This window comes from Microtus pennsylvanicus, chromosome 13, assembly GCF_037038515.1.
Source record: "Microtus pennsylvanicus isolate mMicPen1 chromosome 13, mMicPen1.hap1, whole genome shotgun sequence".
In the NCBI taxonomy this organism is placed as follows: Eukaryota; Metazoa; Chordata; class Mammalia; order Rodentia; family Cricetidae; genus Microtus; species Microtus pennsylvanicus.
Genome location: NC_134591.1, coordinates 45,327,305 through 45,347,917, shown reverse-complemented (window position 1 = coordinate 45,347,917; position 20,613 = coordinate 45,327,305). Strand labels below are relative to the sequence as shown.

At 51.6% G+C, this 20,613-nt stretch overlaps 1 protein-coding gene across 3 annotated transcripts in view; it reads right to left on the bottom strand.

The window, feature by feature from the left end:
- Ttc39a (tetratricopeptide repeat domain 39A) overlaps window positions 1-20,613 on the bottom strand; it is a 40,294-nt gene that overhangs the window by 11,366 nt on the left and 8,315 nt on the right. For all 3 annotated transcript variants that reach the window (XM_075945596.1, XM_075945593.1, XM_075945594.1), the window contains exons 2-11: window positions 19,726-19,830; window positions 11,394-11,525; window positions 10,480-10,556; window positions 10,075-10,142; window positions 5,868-5,932; window positions 3,526-3,625; window positions 2,797-2,862; window positions 591-699; window positions 147-214; window positions 11-70 (exon numbers count right to left, since the gene is read on the bottom strand). In XM_075945596.1, the coding sequence (XP_075801711.1) occupies window positions 11-70; window positions 147-214; window positions 591-699; window positions 2,797-2,862; window positions 3,526-3,625; window positions 5,868-5,932; window positions 10,075-10,142; window positions 10,480-10,556; window positions 11,394-11,525; window positions 19,726-19,830 (850 nt within the window). The remainder of the gene's footprint in view (window positions 1-10; window positions 71-146; window positions 215-590; window positions 700-2,796; window positions 2,863-3,525; window positions 3,626-5,867; window positions 5,933-10,074; window positions 10,143-10,479; window positions 10,557-11,393; window positions 11,526-19,725; window positions 19,831-20,613) is intronic.

Genomic DNA, 20,613 nt, shown 5'->3' with positions numbered 1-20,613 from the left:
CATCACTCACAGCATCAATATTTCCTTTGATAGCTTCAATCCGCCCGGCAAAGAACAGGAAGATGGCACCCTGCAATGACAGTCGTGAGGATGGAGTGTCCACCGGGTACAGGTGGGATGGGGTGACCAGCGGAGGTTGGTCTCACCTTGGGGTATCGGTTCAGGTAGGGCTTCAACAGCTTCTCTGCTTCCTCGATGTTGACATTTCCAGTACCTGCGGGTGGCAGGGAGACGCGCTGCTCAGGTTCCCACTGCGGGGGCCTGCGCTCCTCCTAGCAACCTGCCATGGCCTTCTTGGGGCCTCCGTCTTCCCTCTGTGAAATGGCACGATTCTCCCTATCTCCAGGGTGACAGGGTAACAGGGTGACTATCCAGGGACATCACAGGCTCACTATAACCTGGGGGCCATTTCTGAGTCTACAGCTGTCATCTTCACACCTTCCACAAGGTGGCACACTCACCCTCATTTCACAGAGGGAACCTGCGCAGACAGGCCAGGAGCAACAGGCCCAGTGGACCTGGTTCTGCCCAGTCCTGGGTGCCTGAGCAGGGTCAGCCTTTCTCGCACCCAGGAGCCCGCGGTCTCCTACCGAGCACGAAGGTGAGGAAGGTGTGGTAACACAGCAGGAGCATGACACACAGCACTGCTCGGAAGCTGTGCCCTGTCGCGCCCTCCTCCAGCTGCAGCAGCCCGTAGTCCTGCGGGGGACAAAAAGACAGGCTGGGGTTCCCAGAGAGTCACGGGGTCCAGGTGGGCAGTTATGAGCAAGTCTCTGCAGTTGTGAGAGAGTCTGTTCTCCGGAGCCAGGAACGGTGGCACCAGAATGGTGACCCTGAGTCAAGGGCTGCCCTCCCCCCAATCTCCCCATCTGCACCTACTCTTGACCCTATCAAGGGCATGAAAGCCAGCAGTGCAGTCTGCTTGGGAAGATGAACGACCTGACAACAATGACCCTAACTGCAAGTTGGTGCGGATGGTGCCGAGAAGCCTGGGGCCCAGAAAAGCTTCCTGGGGGAGAAGGTTCCAGAACCTCACTGGGACCAGCACCAACCTGTGTGTGTAGTCTCTGCTCCCGTCTACCTTCCTCAGTATCCATGCCCTTTCTCAAATACAGGCCTGGCGTGCCTCAAACCCTCCACAGCTGCCCTGGTTTGGAGCAGGCTCCACCCAAGCTGCAGCTGCGGGTGAAGGTGGACCTTCCTACCTCAGCCTTCCTTCCTGAGACCACCAATCCAACTGCCCGCTCCAGGGAGCAACCCACCACCTGGAGCCGTCAGCTGTGGACCCCAGACAGGGGACATCCCAGGGCCAAGCGTGGGCCTTATGGGGCCCTGAGCCTTGTGGCCTGTTTCCCTCCTTTGTGCTCCGTCCTTTTGGTGATGCCCTGGGAAAGCCCCCACACACCTCAGCCTTCACCCACAAAGGGAAGCTTCACACTCAGCCGTGGCCACCCCTCATCTATTTCTGATGACTTATGTGACTCTCTTTAGGTTTGTTTGCTGAGACAGGGTCTCGTATCGCTTACTGTCCTAAAACCCACCATATAGACCAGGCTTTGAACTCAGAGATCCTCCTGCCTCTGCCTCCGCACCCTGAGTGCTGAGGACCATCACGCCTGGCTCTCTATAGCACTCTTAATGCTTTTTTCATGATTAACAAAGATAGATTTGCCGGGCAGTAGTGGCGCATGCCTTTGATCCCAGCACTCGGGAAGCAGAGGCAGGCGGATCTCTGAGTCTGAGGCCAGCGTGGTCTACAGAGCTAGTTCCAGGACAGCCAGGGCTACATAGAGAAACCCTGTCTTAAAAAACAAACAAACAAAGCAAAGATGGATTTTGTGTAATAACATTTCCTTTTTAAAATGATGTCATTGGGCTGGAGAGATGGCTCAGAGGTTGGGAGCACTGGCTGCTCTTCCAGAGGTCCTGAGTTCAATTCGCAGCAACTACATACATGGTGGCTCACAACCACCTAGAATGAGATCTGGTGCCCTCTACTGGCATACATGCAGGCAGAACACTACATACATATAAATAAATAAATCTTAAAAAAATAAAAATGTCATTTTGGGAGAAATGACAGGTAAACCAAAAACCAGTGGTTCATATACGTGTCGGGTATCAGGGAGGGCCACAGAGAACACACACATCAGGACAAGGTGAAGCCTCTTATGTTCACAGAAAGGGGACTCATGGGAGAAAGGGAATTAATTGTCTAGGGCTACAGGGAGGAGGGAAGGAGGTGGGGTTGTTTCATGTCTTCCTGGACAGTGTTCCTTCTACTGCACTGGTGACCTGCTCAAGGGGACCTCCTCAGTCTGCTCCCTCCAGCCCCTGCTGGAGTGCAAGGCCTCGGCCTCAGTGAGTCCCCTGATTCCTCTCCAGGTCTGATGTACAGGGCTCTCTGAACACTCACAGATGAAATAGGAGCACCAAAAGATGACCCTGGACGAAAGGACTGGCTCAAGGCCTTGAAGTGAGCAGGTGACCAAGTGGGAGAGAAGACCAGGATCCTGATACAAGTCACGGAAGGACAGGATGTTGTGGCCTCTGATCCCTCCAGGGCTGTCCTCACATCTACCCTCTATCCTGCGCGGGACTGGGAGAGATCTGTGGCCTCAGAAATCCTGAGGGAAGGCTAAGGCTCAGAGAGGTCTAGACTCTCCCCAGGGTCACACACAACGGGAGCTAAGCCAGGATTGGCACCAGGCCCCATGGTCCCTCAGCCCCACTATGTCAAGCCCAGCTCCAGCCCTGGACTGGGCGGACAGAGGGCACCCAAAGGCTGGCAGTTACCTTGTTTCCTGAAAACCCAACGAACTCCAGCAGCCTCAGGATCCTGGTGGGAAGCATGGACAGCGTCTGTGGGATCAGAGGCAGTGGGTGTGTGGAGGGAAAGTCAGAGGGCCCCACCCATGACTTGCCCGTTACCCAGGCAACAGACTGGCCACCTCTCCCAGACCTGTACCAGCCTTTGTACCATCTCCCAGGACCAGCTCCTTTCTCCACAGCAGGCTCAGCATTTCCCCTGCTGCTCCTCTGCCTGGAACACCCTTCCCTGCCTGGAACTCTGGGAGGATCTAAGAGTCAGCTCAAAGCTCATCTCCCTCCCCTAGAGCTCTCTCCAGTGGCCCAAAGAGAACTTAGATCCCATCCCTGTCCCCTGTGGGTTACAGCTGTTTTCAGGTCTCTCCGTTCTGACCCCTGGTAATGTTTAACAGCTACCCGTCCGGAGCAGAAGCAGTCTGAGTTTCTGGGTTGCCAATATATATAGCTATAGTTACCCCACTCGGGGGTTCAAGCTGCCAAGTAGGCACACCGATACACACTTAGACTCTCTAGAGATGTCACCCTCTATGACACCCCAGTTTGAAACCCTGGTAATATTTAAGAATCATTTCTAGGTCCCATGCCTAGCACACAGCCAGGCACAGTGGCACACAGGGCTAACCTTGTGTGAGACAAGGCCATGCAGGGAAGCTACATCTGGCCCAGGTACTAAAGAAATGAGGGGTTCCCACTCACCAGGTTGAAGGCTCCTACACCAAGCTTCACCCCTCCTTCAAAGTGACTATGGCTCTCTCCCTTGCAGTATTGTGAGGACTGGACGAGGCTATCCAGCTCCCTGTGGGAAGGAAGGGTGGGGCTGAGTCATATCCCCAGGTCTCCCTCACAGGGTGAGCTCAGAACCCAGAGAGCTGATACCCAGTGAATTTCCATTGTTCCAGTAGTCACCTCCAGCTCTCTGTGCTAGGCACTAGAGGGCAGCAGGGAGCACAGTAACACACACACACACACACACACACACACACACACACACACACACACACACACTCTGTCCCCACCAATCATTTGAAAGGAGGAGAAGGCTGTATCTGGACTTAGTCTGGGGATAAAGGGGGTTTCTCCGATGGTATTTAAGTAGAGAGGTGACATGTAAGCTAGAACCTGGGTGGAGACAGATGATCTAGAACCTAGGTGGAGACAGATGATCTAGAACCTAGGTGGAGACAGATGATCTAGAACCTGGGTGGTGACATGTGAGCTTAGAACCTGGGAGGAGGCAGATGATCTAGAACCTGGGTGGTGACGTGTGAGCTTAGAACCTGGGAGGAGGCAGATGATCTAGAACCTGGGTGGTGACGTGTGAGCTTAGAACCTGGGAGGAAGCATATAATCTAGAACCTGGGTGGTGACGTGTGAGCTTAGAACCTGGGAGGAGGCAGATGATCTAGAACCTGGGTGGTGACGTGTGAGCTTAGAACCTGGGAGGAGGCAGATGATCTAGAACCTGGGTGGTGACATGTGAGCTTAGAACCTGGGAGGAGGCAGATGATCTAGAACCTGGGTGGTGACATGTGAGCTTAGAACCTGGGAGGAGGCAGATGATCTAGAACCTGGGTGGTGACATGTGAGCTTAGAACCTGGGAGGAGGCATATAATCTAGAACCTGGGAGTTGAGTTGGAACCAGCCCCGTGCAAACTGTTCTGACAGAAGCATGTCAGAAAGCTGTGGGGCACAGACCAGTTTGGCATATTTGAAGAGCCTAGAGCAGGCCTACTGGTCTTCAGCAGAGTCATGTGGGAGGAGCAGCAAAGATGGGGGAGGGGAGCTCACGGGCTGAATGAACCCAGGGCTCCACTCTGTAAGCGAGAGGGGCCTCTGGAGTTGGGAGGGGTGGCCTGACCAGGTGTGTGCTCTGCTGTCACCATCCTGGAAGCTGGCAGGACATTGGGGGGACTGAAGCACTTGTCTGGCTGTCCCTGAATAATCTAGCACAGGCCTTTAGGTGTCCTGTGCAGGGAACAGTCACCCTGGTCAGGGAGAAAAGACAGCAAGTGTTCTCAAAAGTGTAACGGGAAATAAGTTCTAACGTATAACTCCGGGGAGGGAGGGCGGGGTTCTCAGAGCTTTATCTGATTTCCGACTTGTAGACAAGGGACTGCAGTACCACACTGGGTAAAAAGGCTGCGGACTAAGTCTTCAGGCTTTTAGCCATTAGTACAGCTGTCCCCGGCCCAGAGAACTTTTGTCAGGGACCCAGACATACTGTGGAAATGATTCTGGCACAAAAGGAACTATTAGAAGGTGTGGCTTTGTTGACAGAGTAGGTATGGCCTTGTTGTAGGAAGTGTGTCCTTGTGGGAGGAGCTTTGAGGTCTCACATATGCTCAAGCCACACCCACTTCCTGTTGCCTCCAGGTCAAAATGTAGGACCACCATGTCACACCATGATGATACTGAACTAAACCTCTGAAAATGTAAGTTACTCCAATTAAATGTTTTTCTTTATAAAGAGTTGCCATGGTCATGGTGTCTCTTCACAGCAACAGAAACCCTAAGACAGGGAGCATGCATCTCTGTGTATGTGTGTCTATGTCTGTACACACACATGCCATTCCTGTATGTTAAAAAAAAAAAGGTCAAGGAAGAAACCGGGCGGTGGTAGTGTGTGCCTTTAATCCCAGCACTCAGGAGGCAGAGGCAGGCGGATCTCTGTGAGTTCGAGGCCAGCCTGGTCTACAAGAGCTAGTTCTAGGACAGGCTCCAAAGCTACAGAGAAACCCTGTCTTGAAAAAAAAAAGCTGCTGTTCCTTAAAGTCCTCTGTCCATCTGCCCCCTGCCCACCAGCACAGGCTGTTTGTGCAGACCTTGGGTCAGTTTCTTCCCCAGCAGACAAGACATTCAAAAAGCCAAACACACAAGTATAGCCAGAAAACCAGGAGAACATTGTTCCAGAAAATGGAGATTCCGGGGAGGTACAGAAATCTGTCTGAGTTCTCAGTTTTCTAGACCTTGGGCCTCCCACAATGCAGTCTGAGGGGACGGGTAATAGAGTCCTTGGCCCCAGGCTGGACCCACTTACTTGTAGGTCTGGTAGCTGTTTCGAACTTTGATGCCACCCTTGATGAAGCTCACCATGTTCTCGTCCTGTGGTGGGGAGAGACGAAGAGAACTGAGTCCAAGGCAGGTAACTGTAGGCTGCAGGGTCACACACGGCTGTGGGCCTTGACAGCCTTCCACCCTGTTCCCAGACATATGACAGATGAAGCGGGAGTGGTCAGCGGTCACCCAGAGCAGGCTGCCACAACCTCCCTTCTCAGACAGACAGACACACACACACACACAGTCAACTGCGTGCCCCTCTGGGTAGAAGGACCATGCCAGATAAGGAAGGTTGCTCATTTTTGGAACGTCAAAGGTAATTACTGTAAAGAATTATTTAAAGTCCCAGCAATCCCTAGCCTGTCTGGTGCCCCAGTCCTGGGTGTCCCCTCAGAAATGAATGGACGCAGGCTTAAAGGCATTATCTGGAATGTCCACAGCATCAGTGTCCATGAAACCAAAACCAAATGCAACCAAGGCTCACCATGGAAGCTAGGTAAACCAAGGCATGTTTACATAAGAGACATTATCCAGTCACTCAAAGATGGAGAACCCACGCTCCACACACCTGGAAGCCCCTGTGACACAAGAGCAGCCAAAGCAACAATATGCTGTTTAGACACAAAACGGGATCACCAGTGCAGGGTCGATGAGGAGAGTGATAGCTTCTGCGGGAAAGAGGCTGAGACAGTGTCAGGGGTGGAGGGATGAGTCTTGCTATGTAGGCTCAGCCTCCAGCAGAATCAGGGTATGTGTATGATAATAATATATAATAAAATCCAAATAAAATAAAATGCCATTCTTGTCCTAGTGATTAGGATCTGTTCAACTCCGTCATCTGAGAGCCAAAAAGATTTTAAAACCTAAGGATACCTGCCTGCCGTGCACCGCACCCCTGTGTCTGCGCTCTGTGTGCTAGAACCCAGTTCGTGAGCTTCGGGCAAGGGGCTGGAGGTTGAGAACACAGGCACAGAGACGGACCGACACGCAGACCTTTTAACACTGATACCAAAAGCCCCTCTTTAATAGCACCATGGAGGCTTAAATACACTGCAGTCAAAGGTCAACAGGTGATAATCTCATCTTCTGATCCTCTAACTAGGCCCAGCTTCTAGTAACTTATATTAGAAGGTTCTAGGAGGGAAAAGCAGCTGAAGGCCAGGACTCATTAATCCCAACACCTGCCCATGACGACGAGGAACCACAGCAGTGACACGGCCTAAGGCACACTAACGGCATGCATACCTTGGCAGTAACCAATAGCTCCATGATTGGACTGAAGACCCACTCAGTAAAAGGGACAGCACGCCTATTATTGGAAACCTAGCCATCTACGAGTGCCATTAAAGCCCTAAGTATGGCAGGAGAAGCCAGACCCACTGACTTCCTAAACCAGCCTAATCCCTGACAACAACTAGAAACATCTGTCTCTATACCCACAGATGTGTAGTCTTCACCCCTCATCAAGGCAGCGTTTTGCAACAGATGGAGACCATTACAGAAAACCCCAACCAACCAAAACACAGAGTGGTGGCAGCTAGTCCCATTGGCTACATCTACAGAACACTCCCACACCTAAGGCTCAGGGAACATTGGAAAGAGGGGGACAAAGATTGTAAGAGCCAGAGGGTCAGGGAGTTGGCTGAGATTGTGTCTCCTAGGATGTCTGAAGCCATTCCCTAAAGTCTCATCACCATGGCTACCCAACAGTGAGTTGACCAAGGATGACACCAATGGACACGCCAAAGTGGTCAGGGGATAGCCTGTGAGGCCTCAACCTACACACAGAACTACTGGCAACTGAGGAAATCTGGAGTGGGCGGGGTGGTCTTCTCCAGGAAAGAGCACAGCATTGGTTATCCAGTGCCAACTCAGCCCTGGAAACACAGATACAAGTAACAGTATACAGACTAAACAAGTTATATCTAGGAACATTTGTATATGCATATGTATCGTATATACATACATTTATTGCATGCAATAGCAATTAGTGAAAAAAAAGGTCACAAATTTGAAGGAGAGGTATATATGAGAGGGTTGAGAAGAAAGGGAAGGGGAAAATGTTGTAATTAAATTATAATTTTTAAAAAAGAGCTAGCCAGGGGGTGGTGCGCACCTTTAATCCCAGCACTTGAGAGGCAGAGGCAGAGGTATCTCTGAGCTCGGGGCCAGCATAGTCTCCAGAGCAAGTTCCAGAACAACCAGGGCTACACAGAGAAACTCCATCTCAGGAAGGAAGGGAAAAAAAGAAAAGAAAACATACATACACATACATACAAGTAATATTATATGGAGTGATACACTGGTTCATTGGCTGTCCTTCCAGAGGGCCTAGGTTCAATTCCCAGACCTACATGGTGGTTCACAACTGTCTTTAACTTCAGCTCTAGAGAATCCAAATGCCCTCTTCTGGTCTTTGAGGGCACCAGGCAAGCATATAATACACAAGACATGCATGCAGGCAAAACACCCACACACAAAAAATACAATAATGTTTTTTAAAATTAAAAAGAGCTAATGAAGCCAAGGCATGGTGGTACATGCCTTCCACCATAGCACTTGGAAGGCAGAGGCAGCTGGATTGCTGTGAGTTCAAGGCCGGTTTAGTCTACAGAGTGAGCTCCAGATCAGTTAGAGTTGTATAATGAGACCCTGTCTAAAAAGAATAAGAAAACAACAACAACAACAACAACAAAAAGCTAAAGAAAATAAACAGCACCCAACGCTAAAATGCATTTACCCTCCTCCAACACACGCACACACACATGCGTGCACACACACACACCAAACACACACATACACACACGTGCAGTAACAATGTGCATAATTCCCGCTGCGTAGGAACTTGGCCAGACGCAAATTCAAATTCCAGTTCTCTATTTGCTAATCCTGTGACCTTAGACCGTAGACCCCTCTAAGACTGCTTTGGTTTCTGTGAGGGCTTCAGTAACAAGTGTAAACACATCAGAGAGGACCTTGGGCTATGGGAGTTCTGCAAACAGGGCATCTCCAGGGACTAGGGTGATGGAGGAAGGTCACTGATTAATAAAGAAACTTCCTTGGCCCCATTTGAGGCCAGCCCTTAGGTGGGTGGAGTAGACAGAACAGAATGCTGGGAGGAAGAGGAAAGTGAGGCAGACATCATTTCCTCTCCTGTCCGGGGCCGATGCAATGCAGCCAGCCACCAGGTCACACATGCTAAATCTTTCCTGGTAAGCACACCTCGTGGTGCTACACAGATTATTAGAAATGGGCTAAATTAATACGTGAGAATTAGCCTAGAAGAGGCTAGATATAATGGGCCAAGCAGTGTTTTGTTGAATACAATTTGCGTGTTGTTATTTTGGGGCATAAGCTAGCCAGGCAGCCGGGAGCTGGGTGGCAGGAAGCGGACCGCAGCTCCTTCAACACTAGGGAGACACACAAGCCTACAGACAGAATTTGATCCTTGGAGCCCATGTGCCAAGCCAGATGCAGCGGAGTGCATCATAATCCCTACCAGACAACGGAGGCAGAGACTGAGAATCATCTGGAAGCTTTGAGGTCAGCGAGCCTGGAGTACACAGCTCAGCAGCAGAAATAAGGAGAGCCTCTGCCTCAAAAACAAAGTAGGAGAGAACCAATTCCCAGAAAGTTCTCCTCTGGCCTCCACACATCTATGGCATGCTTTTCCCCTCCCTGTCACAGGCACACATGTATACACACAGACACACACTCACACACACACACACACACACATGCATGCGCACACGTGCACACACACGCACACATACACACGTGCACAAAATACGTTAAAAGGTGGCGAGTGAGAGGAAGACACCTGATAACCTCTGCCCTCCATGAACACACACCACACACACAGGCAAAATGACAGATCTATAGACCCACAGAAGCCCACTATATCATTTGCTACAAGTATTTGTTGTATAAATCAAGCAAAGCAGCTCTGTGGCAATGCCTGTGTCCACGTGACTCTTGACAGGAGCAGCAGCACCGCTGTGAGAACATGGGGTGGGGGAGGAGGAAACACCTGCCCTCCTCATCCACCTTGCCCAGGGTTGGGTTGCTGAGCCTCAGGCCTTGCCACCTCTGAGGAGGCAAGTCTTGCTTGAACTCCTGGACTGACCCAAAATTCCAAGGCTCTCTGCACACCTCTGGTGTGATCTGGGATGAGGGAGCTTCCTTACCTGCAGGAAGGTCAGGGCCGCTCTCTGCAGCAGGCACTCCGCATAGCAGACCTCCGCGTGGATCTCCTCTGCCGGAAAAAAGTAAAGGCGGGAGGCTCAAGTAAAGCCATGTTCCCTCTGGGGCACATGAAGTCCCAGAGGCCCTTTCTACACAGTCCCAGGCCTGCGGAGCACAGCCACATTTTTCAGGCTTCCAGGTGCTTAGCTGATAATGTTGTTGGGGGTCTGGGCTTCTCCTATTCTATCCCTTCCACCAAAGGCCCCAGGCCATAGCTTAGCCTCCATGGGGACACGTGAATGAAGAACTTTTCTCTCCTCCCCTCTACCTTCCCCTCCTCTCCACACTGCCCTCCCCTCTCTGGGCCATCAGAGCCCATGCTTGGAAAGGCATCTCCGAAGCCCCACCTTCTGTGAACTGGTCCATGGTGGGACGGTGTACCAGGTTGCTGAAAGAGTCCGACACAGAAGACTTCCTCCGATGCCTGGAGAAGGAAAAGGGGCTTCGGTGATTCCTGAGGTTCAAAGAGGGGCCGGCCTAGGTCCTACTTGTCTTTACATAGACACCCTTTGCTAGGCTTTCAAATACTTGAAGGCTTGTAGGCACCTCCCACAGGCCCCTCCAGACTCCGGTCCACAGCTCTCCCAATCCAGGGCGGACTTGCCGGGATCCTTCCTCCCTTCTTCACCCTGCTGAGGTCCAAACTCAGAGCACCCCATATGCTAGACAGGAGTTCTACCAACTGAGTCACAAGCCGAAGCCCTAGTCCAGGCCTAAAGATTTCCTGGATCACGAGGGTCTGGGCCAACACAGAGGTGTGTGCCCCAGTGGCCAGCGACTGCACCGATGCACACGTTAACACTCCGGGACAGTTAGTTCACTCATAGACTGCTAAACAGCAGGCCCTGCCACTAGGTCACCAGGGCAACCCCGTTGACACACGCCCCTTTTAGAAATGAAGAAAGTTGAGTTCTGAGAGGGGCCTGACCAAGACAGAGTGAAAAAGTGGTAGACAGAATCCATTTACTCCCCAGCGATGGGCTCCGACAAGGCTCTACAGCAGTGCCAACAGGGCCAGCTCTCGGCACTGGAGGACACATGACCTCGGCGGTGGCAGCAGCAGCACTTAGCCGACACACCAGGCCCGTGGGCAGGAAGGAGACGGTGGGGTGGGCCTCGCTACCCTATCCTGCACCAGGCCCGTGGGCAGGAAGGAGACGGTGGGGTGGGCCTCGCTACCCTATCCTGCACCAGGCCCGTGGGCAGGAAGGAGACGGTGGGGTGGGCCTCGCTACCCTACCCCTGCCCCCACGGCTCCCACCTCTGACACAGCGACTGTGCTTCCTTCATCATGTTGCCAGCAAGCAGGATGTCCTGGGGGTCGAAGGTCATCATGGCCTGCATCTCCAGGATGGTGGCATACGTCAGTGAGTGGTACATGCTCTCCTTGGTTCTGCAGGACAAAGCGGACACTGAGAGCACCAGAGGTGGCTGGCTGGCTGCAGGGGACACAGACCCTTTCATGGCATCTCAAATGACCTCCATCTAATGAGGGAAGGGGAAGAGCAGGGCTGGGAGTGAGAGGAGGTAATGGGGGAGGGGGCCAATGTGGTAACGGATGCATTACAGACAAGCAGGAAACTGCCAAGGGTTTAAAAGCTAACAAGTTGAAGATCAAAGCCAAGAAAGGGAAAGGACCAATGTCAGGTTGCTGGAGAGCCTCTGGCCTTACCTGATTCCTGAAGGAGGCTTCTCTCCCTCGGGCCCAAAATAGTGCCTTTTGTCTTCCTGCAGATTTGTCAATCACACCCTGCCTCTGCCCTCTCAAGTCCACACCAAGTGCCCAAAGCGGGGTGGGACAAGGGATGCTGGGAAGCTTGAGCCTCCCCACAGAGGGATCTGATTCCCAGCACCCCATTTTGTTCTCCCCACCCTGATACCTGTTACTAAGAAAGGAATAAAATGACCTCACATCTTTTTCTCAATTAAAAAAAAAAATCTTGGTCCAGTTCCCAGCTCTTCTTCTTCCTGCTGAGTGACCCCAAGTGACCTTCCTGGGGAGGAGCCACAGGTCCTGGTGCTGGCCCGAGGCTGTTCTTCCCACACACCTGGTACCTGCCTCTTGCCTTCTACCCCACCTCCTCTGTCCTGCCTGTCCCCAGCACCATCTAGACCAGTCACCACCGGTTCCCCATCTCATCTGACCTACAGCTCCAGCTGAATCTCTCAGCACTCAAGAGTGCAACCCTGGGGTCAGCGAGGTGGCTCAGCAGGCAAAGGCACTTGCCACCAAACCCGACAACCAAACCCCGACACTTTCCTCTTCTGGGCCCTTGCCCAGGCTGCTCCTCCAGCTTGATCTGTCTTTCTGACTCAGTCACCACAGCCTTCAGGATCCCTGGGAATCCAGGTTTCTCCTAGGGAACCACATGCCTCTGACAGGGCACAGACCACACTTGGCCCACAAACACAAGTTTAACTCTCCTCTGCAGACTGTGGGGACCGTTGGGCAGGGCTTGGTGTGACTCACTTCTGTGGTCTGATGTGGCAGAGTTGCACCAAGCCAGCCTCAGAAAGCCCTCACCTCCTGCCTCCCCGAGCCTCCACTGACCCAAGCTTCTAAACTAAGGAGTATCCCACGGTATGAGGGGCAGATTTAGCCCAATGTGGAGACAGCAGTGGGCAGTAATAGCTGGAAAAATGCCAGTTCCTCATTGTACTTGAAGGGACCCCTTAGCAGCCTGGAAGTTGGCTATTACCCCAGCAACAGGGGGTGATGGTGCTGGAGGGCTGGGGCCGCTGAGGCTGGGGTCACTGAGGCTGGGGCCGCTGAGGCTGGGGCCGCTGAGGCTGGGGTCACTGAGGCTGGGGCCGCTGAGGCTGGGGTCGCTGAGGCTGGGGTCGCTGAGGCTGGGGTCGCTGAGGCTGGGGCCGCTGAGGCTGGGGTCGCTGAGGCTGGCAGGGGAACAGCTTGCCTGCCACAGCAGAAGCCTGCACGGTTTCGGTCCCTTCCCCAAGTGCCTTGGTCAATTATTTTCTAAACTCCTTAGTACCACGCCAATGCCGGGAACGTCAGAGGAGAGATGGCGAGGTTTCATAAAGGGTTTTATGGTTAGATCACGTGACTTTGGCCATCTTCCTTTCTAATTAAACTAGCAAAGCCTGTAGACATTACTCTTCTCCTTCTGGGTAACCCTCAGAGGTGAGGTTTTTGGTTTATTTTGTTTTGTTTTGAGGCAGGGTCTTAGAATTCACTAAACAGATCTCCCTTGCTTCCCCAGTGCTGGGATTAGAGGCATGCACCATTATCTACCTGCTATAGGTCAGAATTCTTGAGGACCAAAGGAACAGAAAACTGGATTTCTCCCAGTCCTGCCGGTTCCCAGCACCTTCCAGCCATGACTGTGTAGGAATAGTGGCCAATGGAAAGGATCTGGCTGCCTGTTGCTGGGGATACGGGTGCTGAACCTGGACTTTAGAGTCCCTCAGACACAGGCTGGAATCTTGGCTGTGACAGTCACCTGACTCTGGTAGGTCTCTTGGCCTCTCTGAGTCTCAGGATTCCCCTCTGTAGAAAAACAAATACGGCTGGGCATGGTGGAGCACACCTTTAATCCCAGCACTCGGGAGACAGAGGCAGGTGGATCTCTGTAAATTTGAGGCTATCCTGGTCGAAACGGCAAGTTCCAGGCCAGCCAGAGACCACACACATACACAGAAAATGGGGAGTGGGGGAGGAAGGAAGGGAAGAAACAAAGGAAAGAAAGGGATAAATGAATACAATGATCTTTCTGTTCGGGAGCTTCTTGGGTGACTGAAATTGTTTTCAGCTCTCAGGTCACACCACCCCTGCTCAGTAGATGTGAGTCCCTCTTCCCCCAGCGTCCAGAGTCATTTCCTTGAGGGGCTTCCCTAGCAGGACCACCAGCATCTATCAGAACATCCCCAGCTTCCCAGCCTCTTTCCCAGGGTCTCTCCCTGCTTCTCTCTCCCTCCCTCTTCCTTTGCATCCTGAGTCCCAGGACTCAACCCTACCCTCCCAGCCACACCTGCTGGGCCCGGAAGGAGGAAGCCCTGCCCAGGCAGCTGGCAGACAAAGTGGAATTTCTAGTCTGAGACCCAAGGCCCCAACATGTACCTGTGGCCAGGAATCCTGGCCCTCACCAGCCCACCACCTGGAATACTCCAACCTGGATTGGGAAATGGGATGCAGAGGTATGGTGACTCCCCGAGTTCAGACACCCAGAGTTTTCTGTATGCCTCACAACCTCTTGTTTGTACATGTGGCACTTGGACCCCTGAGCTGAACTCAGCTCTGTGAAAAGAGGCTCCTGGAATCCCACCTCCTAGGGCCCAAACCAGCTGTCATGATGGGGAGAGTGCAGAGGGTGAGCCCCCTCTTACTCCACTAGCAATCAAGACTGAGGCCATGTCAAATCCTTGCCAGCCCTCCTTCCCCACCTCAGCCTCAACATCTGGGGTCCCCCATCCAGAGCCCTCAGACCTTCTGCTGGACCCAGTTGGGAACCCTAGGCCAGGGCCACATAACTGCCCACTCCCCAAACTGCCCTGAGCAAGGTTGCAGGGAACCGCCCTGCAGACAGGTGACTTCTGAGCTGAGTCAGCCTCCGCTGAGACCGTCATCCTTCTCAGAGAGCAATTTCCTCTCCTTGCCATCTCCTCAGAACTACCTGGCCCGTCTCAAAGAAACTCCAAGACATGGCATGGCCATACCCTGAACTTCCTGTACCGGGAACTCACCTACCTCTCTCGGTGCATGCCCTTTTCCACAGCCTCCCTCCTCTCTGGGAGGAAGCCACATGAGGCCCTTCCAAGCAAGGTGACCATGCCACCCTGCATGAGACCTGGGAGAGCCCAGCAGTCAGAATGCAGCCTGCAGCACAGGGTGGGCCTGGATTTGCATCCAAGCTCTGCCACTGACAAGCCATGATCACTTATTCAACAGGAAAAATTACTGGAGTTGCCTCCGTGTTCCAGACAGTGCCCGGGGACAGTGCTGAGAATCATAAGCCAGCAGGACAGACACCCTTATTCAGAGATGTGGCATCTGGATAGCAGAGGCAGAGAAGGAAGGGACTGTGGCAAACCCTGTTAAGCCCAAGGAGCACAGAAAGGTGCTACCCACCTCACTAGGGGCAAAACGGCCAAGCAGACCCGTGTTCAGCATGGAATCAGGAATGGCTGTGGATCCAGCCTTCTCTGAAGTTATAAATGAGACCGGGGACCTGTGGCTGTTACTGGTGACCACCACTCTAGAGCCGTGGTTCTCAGGGAAGGTGATGAGGGGCTTCTGTCTCTGCTCTGCAGAAGGAAATCTGACAGTTTCTGGAAAGAGTCTTTGGTTGTCATGGGTGGGGTTTGACTTTACTTCCCTGAGACATATGATAATTTTGGTTGCCCTAAGGTGAGGTGCAGGGAGTGTGCTACTGACCCTCCAGACTGGCACAGGGAAACAGCTTGTTCTACAAGTGGGGCAGGCATCCTGGGCTCCAGGTGTGGTGGCACACACCTGCAATCCCAGAAATGGGCAACCTGAGGTAGGAGGATCTCAAGTTTGGGATCTGGACTAAATAGTAAGATTTTTGTCTCCAATAAAAGGAGATGATGGCTGGATATATGACTCAGTAGTTAAAGGCATTCACCTCGCTAAGAACCCAGGTTCAATTCCCAGCACCCACATGATGGTTCACAACTTTTTTAAACTCCACTTCCAGGGGGTCTGAATCGCTCTTCCGGTTCTTTGCCTGGGCACCAGGCACACACATGATGTACAGACACACATGCAGGCAAACACCAACATGCATAAAATACAAGTAAAAATATAAAGGGGGACTGGAAAAACAGCTCAGCAGTTAAAACAGTTGCAGTCTGAGTACGGGGACTGGAAGATCCCCAGAGCCCCACATAAATTCTGGGTGGCGTGGTAGCCCACCTGGGATTCTACCCCAAGGATGTGGAGATCGGGGACCCCTCAGAGCAAGCTGGGTAGCAAGACTAGCCACACGAACAGGCTGTGAGCTTGATTCCAAGACCCTGCCTCAACCGATGGGGTAGGAGAGCAATCAAGGATGAGTCCACCATCAGCCTTGGGCCCCCACATGCCTGCACACACACATTTACACAAACCCTGACATATGCACATCACACACATGTACAAGAGTAAAAAAAAACAGAAAGAAAAAATAGATATTAAGGACCAAAAAGAATATGCAGAGAAACAGTGAGCACTTAGGAAATTACTCATGGCATCATGGAGGAAACAAAGTCAAGAAACGAACTTAATGACACTCCAAGGGAAAAGGCGGAAATGCAAGGGAGGGCTCAGCAAGATGGCTCAGTGAGTAAAGGCACTTGCTCCAAAGCCTGAAGACCTGAGTTTAATCCCTGAGTCCACATGGTAGAGGGAGAGAACAGACTCCTGAAAGTTGTGCTCTGACCTCAACATGTGTGCAGTGCCCTCCACGCGCGTGCATGTGCACACACACACATACACATGCGCTCACACACAAACACACTCTTGCACACATGCATACACGCACACACATGCATACATGCATGATGGAGGAAGGTCATTGGCTAATAAAGAAACTGCCTTGGCCCATCTGATAGGGCAGAATTTAGATAGGCGGAGTAAACAGAACAGAATGCTGGGAGGAAGAGGAAGTGAGCTCAGAAATCCTGCAGCTCCTCTCAGAGCCAGAGGCGATGAAGCTCTGACCAAGGATGGAGGTAGGCTAGAATCTTCCTGGTAAGCGCACCTTGGGGTGCTACACACATTAATAGAAATGGGTAATCAAGATGTAAGAATTAGCCAGTAAGAAGCTAGAGCAAATGGGCCAGGCAGTGTTTAAATGAATACAATTTGTGTGTTGTTATTTTGGGGCATAAGCTAGCCAGGCGGCCGGGAGCTGGGCGGCAGGAACGCAGCCTGCAGCTCCTTAAACACATGCATACACGTACACAGATGCATACATGCACACATGTGCATACACACAGGCACACACACATGAATACACACACACATATATGCACGTGAGTGCACACACACAAACACACACACATGCATACACGCATACACACACATACACGCACACACACACATACACACATGCATACATGCGCACACACGCACACACCTTTGAAAAGACACGTAAAGGAGAAGGGAGGGAAGGCGAAGCTTAGAGAAGGCTCACCTGGGAAGGCCAACACCTGGCTGAAGGAAAGGGAACAGAAGAATAAGGAAACTTCCTAGAACAGAAAGAGTCGATTACAAAACTACAGAATAAAAGAGACCTTTGTCCCAGCCCACTGCTCCGAAACCTGGACAGACAGGAAGAGTAGAAGACCTGAAACAGCTCTGAGAAGGCACACACAGATCACACTGGAGGAGGAACCAGGATTAGGGTCACTTTTGCTGTGACGAACACCATGACCAAAGCGACTCGGGGAGGAAAGGCTTTGTTAGGCTTACACTTCCACATCACTCTTCATCACGGAAGGAGTCAGGACAGGAACTCAACCAGGGCAGGATCCTGGGGGCAGGAGGTGATGTAGGGGCCATGGAGGGTGCTGCTTACTGGCTTGCTCTGCCTGCTTTCTCTAAAGAGCCCAGGACCACCTGCCCAGGGATGGCCCCACCCACAGTGGACTAGGCTCTTCCACATCAAAGTAATCTAATTAAGAAAATGCCCAACAAGCTTGCCTACAGCCTGAAATTCTGGAGGCTTTTTCCCAAATGAGGCTCCCTCCTCACAGATGACCCTAGCTTGTGTCAAGCTAACAGAAAACTAGCCAGCACAACAGCTATGGTAGATTCGCTCGCAGTTCACGTGGTATGTTTGAATATCTGGGGTCATCCTGTGGAGGGGGTAAAAGACATCACACCAGGAGATAAGGAGCTAAGACCACTAACAAGTCCAGCAAGGAAACGCCATCCAAGCTCATCAAACACACAAGTCATCCTGACAGTGAACGATAATAACGAAGGAAAACTCCTGAAATGAGAGACTGGAATGTCTCGGGTCCAACAGGCTAGTTACCTTATCTAGGGCTCCAGCCATTCCTGGCTCACGCCTGTGCTGGAACTAACACGGAATCTATGACCTCAGTGAACCACCAGCTCCCACCAATCCAGAAGCTAAGACTGCCGTAAGAGCATCCTGAGACTGTAGCAAGGCCTCCCTCATCTTGTTCTGTCTCTCTGATGTACCCACCAATGTATTGTGCACTTGCCTTGATTTACGATTTTATCTGTTCTGGAAAACTATGAAAAATTTTCATGAGACTGCTTCCATACTGGAACATGGAATTTGGGGTAACCTCAATCTGTGCTCCCAGGATACGGTCACTCAAAATGGGCGCCAGAATAAACTCTCTCCTGTTCCGTTTAGGATGAGAGCTGTGGGTTTGGTTTTGAGGTGTGTGTGTGTGTGTGTACTGACAAAGATGAGATGCAATGATTATGAAGGTATAATAATCTCAATTAGTAATTTGGTTAAATATTGTAATACAGTAAGGGGACGAGGGAAACAACGTGGGGCCTGTGGGTAAGAATTCTTTTGTTTTTACTTTTCAGGGTAAAGAGCTCATGTAGCCCAGGCTGGCCTTGAATTTGTTCTCTAACAGAGGATGACTTTGAACTCAAGAACTTTCTGTCTCTGTCTTCCAAGTTCTGGGGTGAAGGGCACCATCATATCCAGGTAAGAAAGCTAAATTCTCTTCTTTTTAGAAAGGATCTTTCTGTGTTACCCTGGCTGTCCTGAAACTCACTACATAGACCAGGCCTAGCCTCGAACTCACAGAGATCCACCTGCCTCTGCCTCCAAGTACTGGGAGTAGAGGTGTGCACTACACACCCAGTGACAACTACAGTCGTGTCTACTAAGAGATGAGTTTTTAAAGTGACAAAGTGGTGAATTTTGGGATAATGAGATCGCTCAGCTTTATGCAGGCCTGAAAGACCAAGTTTAATCCCAGGGCCACATAAGGTGGCAGCAAGAGACCTGACTCCCTAGAGTTATCCTCTAGCCTACACACACACACACACACACACATGCATGCACACAAATTTTTTTATTAAAAGTGAATTTTATGGTATCTGAATTATACCTCAGCTTTAAAAACAGAAAAGATGTGGGAGATTGGGATTAGGAAAGAAACCCTGCACGCGCATATTATTTAGAAACAGTTTGCCAGGCCTGGTGGTACATGCTGGGAATCCTAGCCCTTGGGAGGCGGAGGCAAGAGAATCTCAAGTCAGAGGTTGGCTCGGGAGACCCTGTCTCAAAACCAAACAAACAAACCAAGAGCAAACACTGGAGAAATGCCTCAAAGCGCAGCCCTTGTCACTACCCAAAGGCCCAGGGAACAGTCCTAACGGGGGAAGGAGCAGTTCAGACTGGCTGGAAAAGGGAACAGGAAATCACCTGCAGTGGATTCAATGGGCTAGGAAGTCACCAGCCCTCAATGACTGTGCAAACCACCTGGCTGCTCACAGGCTGTGGGAGAGGGGTGCCTGGGCCATTTGGATAAAACTTTTCAGGGGTCAGTGTGACGTATTCACGGGGTTCCCCCACCCATGTCCGTCCCTATGTGGGCACCTGCATGTGTGCACACCCACCCCTTGAGCTCACCTGGGTTTGAGGTAGCTGAGTGCTTCTGAGAACTGATTGGTGAGGAAGAGGTCCAGGGCTGTCATGCACTGGTCCAGGGCCTCATGGAGGCTGCTCACGGGAGACCTGAGAGAAGAAACAGACACGTGACTGATGGGGTCTTTGGCCTCTCCTCACCGGCTTGGTTGAGCTGACAACTAAGCCTCTTCTGGGCTGAGACATCCTCTTCCGTGCTAAACACAGGGACCTCTCAGCGTCCCCAATGGTGGAAGACGTCAGGGTGTCATCTGGGACTCAATGGCAGGGTAGGAACGGGATTGAGGATGGGGGGCAAGGAAGCCATAAGAAGGGATACTTCTTACCCTTCACAAGTGTAAAGGGAGTCCTTGTGGCCCTTCTGACCCATTGGGCGTTGCTGACCCCCGGAAGGGCACCACCCAACATGGATTCCACGTTGTCCCTCTCAAGGTATTTCTTTCGCCAGGTTCTTACTGACATCAGGCCTATACTCTAGAACTGACCCTGTCACAATAGGCCGTGGAGGGCAATGGTTCTATATGAGCATTCCAGAGCCTTCCATACTTAAGTCACCTTCCTGATGCTATCTCCTACATACCTGGCCCTCTTCTGGTCCTCAAGTTCCCCTATAGCTCTACCTACATATTTAAATTATTGTCTGTCTCCTGCCACTAAAATACAAGCTTCTAAAAAGCAGGAATCTTGCTTCTACCCCTTCTGTGTCCCCAGCTCTAGTGTCTGGCACAAAGCAGGCTCCTAACAAACTCATGAGGGAGTGAGGAATGAATGAATGAATGAATGAATGAATGAATGAATGAAGTTCAAGGCCGGGACTTTCCTGGGTCTCAACTTTCCCTTCAGAAAAATGAAAATGCCACTTCTCCAGGAGTC